This window comes from Austrofundulus limnaeus, unplaced genomic scaffold (genome assembly GCF_001266775.1).
Source record: "Austrofundulus limnaeus strain Quisiro unplaced genomic scaffold, Austrofundulus_limnaeus-1.0 Scaffold269, whole genome shotgun sequence".
NCBI lineage: Eukaryota > Metazoa > Chordata > Actinopteri > Cyprinodontiformes > Rivulidae > Austrofundulus > Austrofundulus limnaeus.
In genome coordinates this window covers 421,050-425,837 of record NW_013952671.1, presented here as the reverse complement: position 1 = coordinate 425,837, position 4,788 = coordinate 421,050, and the positions used below count along the sequence as shown (strand labels likewise).

Here is a 4,788-nt window from a genome sequence, read left to right as displayed (position 1 = left end):
CTAATCGATTATTAAATTAGTCATCGGTTATTTTAATAATCGATTAGTTGTTGATTAATCGAATAATCGTAGCAGCCCTATCTCAAATATTAAAATAATTGGTAACATTTATTTTTTTAAATATTCCCATGTAGACATTCCCCTTTGACATCACTTCCTGTTATTTCACATGCAAATATCTAAACAACTGTCCATCTGTGCAACCTGAAATTTGTTTTTGAATATGTTAATAATGTTGTTTTTCCAAAAATGCTTTCACTTTTCTTACAAAAAAATGATGTCACATGCACTTTAAGGTTTCATCTCGTTAGGGTCATTAGAGGATTTCCTGAAATTAAATTATGTTTAAAACTGACTGCTAAGAATGTTTCTGCTATATATGGATAAAAACAGTTGGTAAATTAGCAATATTTGAGTACTTCAACAAAAAATACTTTGTTTCATGCGTTTCTGCCATCGTTTATATTTGTCATTTGTGTTTATTATGAAATTGGTCTTAAATTGAATTTCACTTGACATTAAAAAGTCTTWAAAAGTCTTAAATTTAACTTTCCTTAAACTGTAGGAACCCTGGAATTTCAGTTATCCTTTACCTTCRACAGTGGGCGACTGTTTGATGGCAGCACTAAACGATGAAGCCTGAATCGGGCCGATCCCTGTAGAGTCCTGTCAGAATCTTTTTTTTAGGGCTCTTGGCTGGACCTCGTGTCATAAAGAGGCCTTTTAGTGTTCATCCTGGCATCTGTTTGTGTTTTGCAGCCGGTTCCCCCCCATGGCCATTGACGGGGTGACCAGTTTGGCTGGCATCAACATCCCGGGACACGCCAGCACCGGCTGGTGCATCTTCGTCTACAACCTGGCTCCGGATGCAGACGAGAGCATCCTCTGGCAGATGTTCGGCCCGTTTGGCGCCGTCACAAACGTCAAGGTCATTCGCGACTTCAACACAAACAAGTGCAAAGGATTCGGTTTTGTTACCATGACTAATTACGATGAGGCCGCTGTGGCCATAGCCAGTCTGAACGGATACCGCCTGGGGGACAGAGTTCTGCAAGTGTCGTTCAAAACCAACAAAACACACAAAGCCTAAAACCCACTGAGATTGTTTGTTTGTAGAAAACTCACCAGGAATCGGATAACGGAAGCGTACCGACCGTAACTTTCTACATTAGTAAAACAGCTTTGTAATCAGTATTTGGCGCCCAACAATGTGACTTTCKTTCAGTTTTCTTCATTGCTACTCTTTGGATCTTTTCATTCTAGTTTTAAAAAATCCTGCAGGTTTTAAAGCCTGTGTTGTTGAATCTTTGCTGTCTCCACAGATGGACCACCTATAATGTTACTCTAAGTTTGTTTGTTTTTTTGTTTTTTCATTAGTTGCACATTACTTTAAAACAGTAAGTCTTGTAAGATTCTGTGTTGTGATTTTTCTTTGTACTTYTGTGTCCTGATTTGTGCGTTTCTTAGCTTTGAGTGGTTAGCAGGTAACTTCTTTTTGAGCTGTTTCTGTTCTTAGTTTGTCGTAATAAGTTGGTAATTAATTGGCTGCATAACGTTGCTTATTGTAAACTTAACGGATAAAAGAAAAAAACAAAAAAAAATTCCTAAAGCAGTACCTTGCCAAAGAGCTAAGAACCTCTTTGATGTGGGTTTAAAAAAGCATCTATTTTTATAAAAAGAAAAATTTGGAGAAACTTTTTACTGGACCTGGAACAAAAATATTTTGACTTGGATACTTTGAGAAATACCTTCATATGACACCTTGTGAGCTTTTGAACTTTAAAAAGAGTTTGCATTGGTTGACATTTCTGGAGAGATTTATGATGTAAAGATACCTTTTGAGATCTTTGTATTCTCTTTAGATTACAGAATCAGTGCCAGTGCTGGTTTTCATTTGTAAAATCACCTGTGGGTCCTCCTCCATGCCGGTTGTCTCGTCCACTATTAACTCACTTTAAGATTCGATTTGCAAACAGACAAAAATAAGACGTTTATTTGCAAGAAGAAGAAGAAAAAAACACATGCATGCAAAAATCTTAAAAGGTTATTGGGGAGATTGAAATCAGTTCTTCCTTAACGACTCTCTTCAGATGGTGTTGTGTGGTGTACCTACGATATCATTAGACTGATTTTGTCTTAATATGAACCATTGRAGGTTTTTACATACTTTGTATGAAAGAATGAGGACAAACTAATAGAGGCAGCAGCATTAAAATAAAAAGTCAGAATCAGATGACTTCTGAGCTTTGAGCTGTGTAAATAATCGTTTTATTTTCCGTTGTATTAAAGCAGACTTCTTTTGGTTCTAGTTTAGACTTCATTGGAAAGTGTGATACATTTTATTTCTCCCCCGTATGTCCGATAATTTCTTTATTTGACCTTTTGATTATTAGTTTCCATTAGTTGGAATACTTTTTGTTCTTTAAACTAGCATAACAGTGCATTCAATTTGTCGTTTAGTCTGTAGATAAGTCTTGCTTCTTTAAAAAAAGTACTATAGACATTTTTTTTTAGTATGTATATATATACAAACATTATAGATATATATTTATGTGGTAAAGAATGGATATAAACCACAGTTTTGAACTACTTTACTTTTTTTCATACTCATAAATATATATAAACGTAATGCATATAACCTGTCGTTAAAAAAAACAAGGTGTATATTGCTTTATTCTCTTCGGGGAAGGACAGTGAAGCAGTAACATTAACAGATTTGGTTGTTTTTAAACATTCGAACATCTCGGCCAAACAAACGGAGGCTGCCGGAGCCTTTCAGATGCACTGAAAACTGACCCTGCATCCTGCTTTCCAACCCGTCCCTGGTCATGCTTCCCCTTGAAACGAGCAGTKTGCTATGCATTCTAGAGTTCTCTGCAACTGCTTTTTCTTTCTCTCCTCCCTCCTTTGTGTTTAATTGTAACCGTTTAAACTTTAAGTCGAGATGAGTTGTGACACTTGCTGCTGTGAGGGGAACAGAGGGCACATTTTTCATGCCTGACCGAACGAACTTCATTGGATTTTTTATTTTATTTTATTTTTTTCTAACCTCTTGAGATTTTTTTTATTTAAATTTATTTATTTTTTGGGGCAAACTGTGCCGATGGTCCGGCATGAATAAATGTTCTCTCCAAACCCCTCTTAATCTCCATTCTTAATGGGAACAATTATTTATTTGAAGTTGTATAGTCTGACTTGGTTGACAGCATTTTTGGAATAGAATCTTTTTGTTGACTATTTAAGAGGATGTACATGTTCTTTACTTTGTGTTTGGATACTTTGGATTTTTTTCAATGTTCAGTACATCAATAAATAAGTTTGAAGGGCAGTCGAGCTCACGAGATTCTTTGTACTAAATTTACATGGAAATGTTTTCTTTAGTTCTGGTTTTTACCAGTTAATCAGTGTTCACACAATCTTAAAATAAGAAATTGGGGGCCTTTTTTTTAAAACCTGGCAGCAAAACATCAAAGTCTGGCTTTTCTGTTCATCCTGGATTTTATGAGCCTTGATTTAGATTCAGTGAAGCGGAGCCAAATGAGTAACGTAGTGAACCTTCTCTACGACGTGGACTCAACRTATTCAGGTCACTTAGCTTAACTCACTACAGTTTATACCCTGATGCTGCRAAGGTTATCAACTCTGCTTCTCTGACTGGATTAGTGATTAAGTCTGAAGCCGGGTACACACCAAACGCGTTTGGAGCAGCCAGTTTACATGCAAAGTCTATGGTGGACGCTCATCTAGGAGCAGCGCAGCACGTAGCGGCGCATTTTGCCAGTTGAGAGCAGCGCGCAACATGCGGCAGAGCATTTCTCTGCACATGTGGCAGCTGCAAAGCAGCGGCTGCTAAAGTTCAACAAATTGAACTTTGGCTGCTCGCCACGCAGCAGCAACCAATCGGGAGAGAATATTTTTTTCATGTGATGGTTTCATGAACCCGACACAGACTGACAGGAGCCTTTTTAGCTTAAATCGACACTCTGCAGTTGGTGTTCTAGCTGGAGATCAGCACCGATGTGATGAGACAGCAGCTCGCTGAGCTCTGGACAAAAAAAAAAGTCCCCCAGGGTGCAGTTCCTGGAGTGGCGAAACTTTARTAAATAAAACAAAGCCATTGTATTTATTTTATCTTTATTTCACCCGTCATTAAGGACAGACCGGAAAACAACCAAGACCCTCCTCCCTCTGCAGCCTCTAGTCTGTGGTCCCTGTCTGGGGGAAAAAAAGTTTGTAAGCGCGCCTCTAAATTGCTGTGCGCAATGTTCTCTTGCKCTTTAKTAAATAAAGCAAAGCTATTTTATTTATTTTATCTTTATTTCAAACGTCAACCGACTRGAAAAAGGACAAAGATGCTCCTCCCATTGCGCGTCTTTAGACGTGTTTGGTGTGAACGGGCAGCTGTTGACAAGCAGCCAAACACATGTGGCAGGAGCATTTTGGCTGCTCCAAACGCATTTGGTGGGAACCCGGCTTGAGACTACAGTTATGACAAGGTGGAAAGCTGCCCCCAGGTTGGGGGCAGGGGGGAGGTGGGTGTTTGCCTCAACCAGAAGAGTTTAAGTTTCTGGAGTCTTGTTCCAGAGTTGATGGATGGAGCAAWGGATGAGGATCTTCCTCAGGTCTGCTGGTGACGGAGCTGAAAGGCAAAGTTTTTATTTACTGATTTGTCTACGTTCCATCTGTGGTCCTGATGAGAGGTGGATCATGACCAAAGAGGGGAAAGAAAGCCAGAAGCAGCTGAAGTTGACTTTGTCCAAAAGGTGGCTGGCCTGGACTCTGCAGTGA

General features: G+C 38.9%; 1 protein-coding gene across 1 annotated transcript in view; it reads left to right on the top strand.

The window, feature by feature from the left end:
- Positions 1-3,328, top strand: part of elavl2 (ELAV like neuron-specific RNA binding protein 2) — a gene marked incomplete at its 5' end in the record, with an annotated part of 54,915 nt that extends 51,587 nt beyond the window's left edge. The window contains 1 exon segment of the mRNA XM_014020855.1: positions 760-3,328. Coding sequence (XP_013876309.1) covers positions 760-1,090 — 331 coding nt within the window. The 3' untranslated portion in view covers positions 1,091-3,328.
- Positions 3,329-4,788: the final 1,460 nt, after the last annotated feature.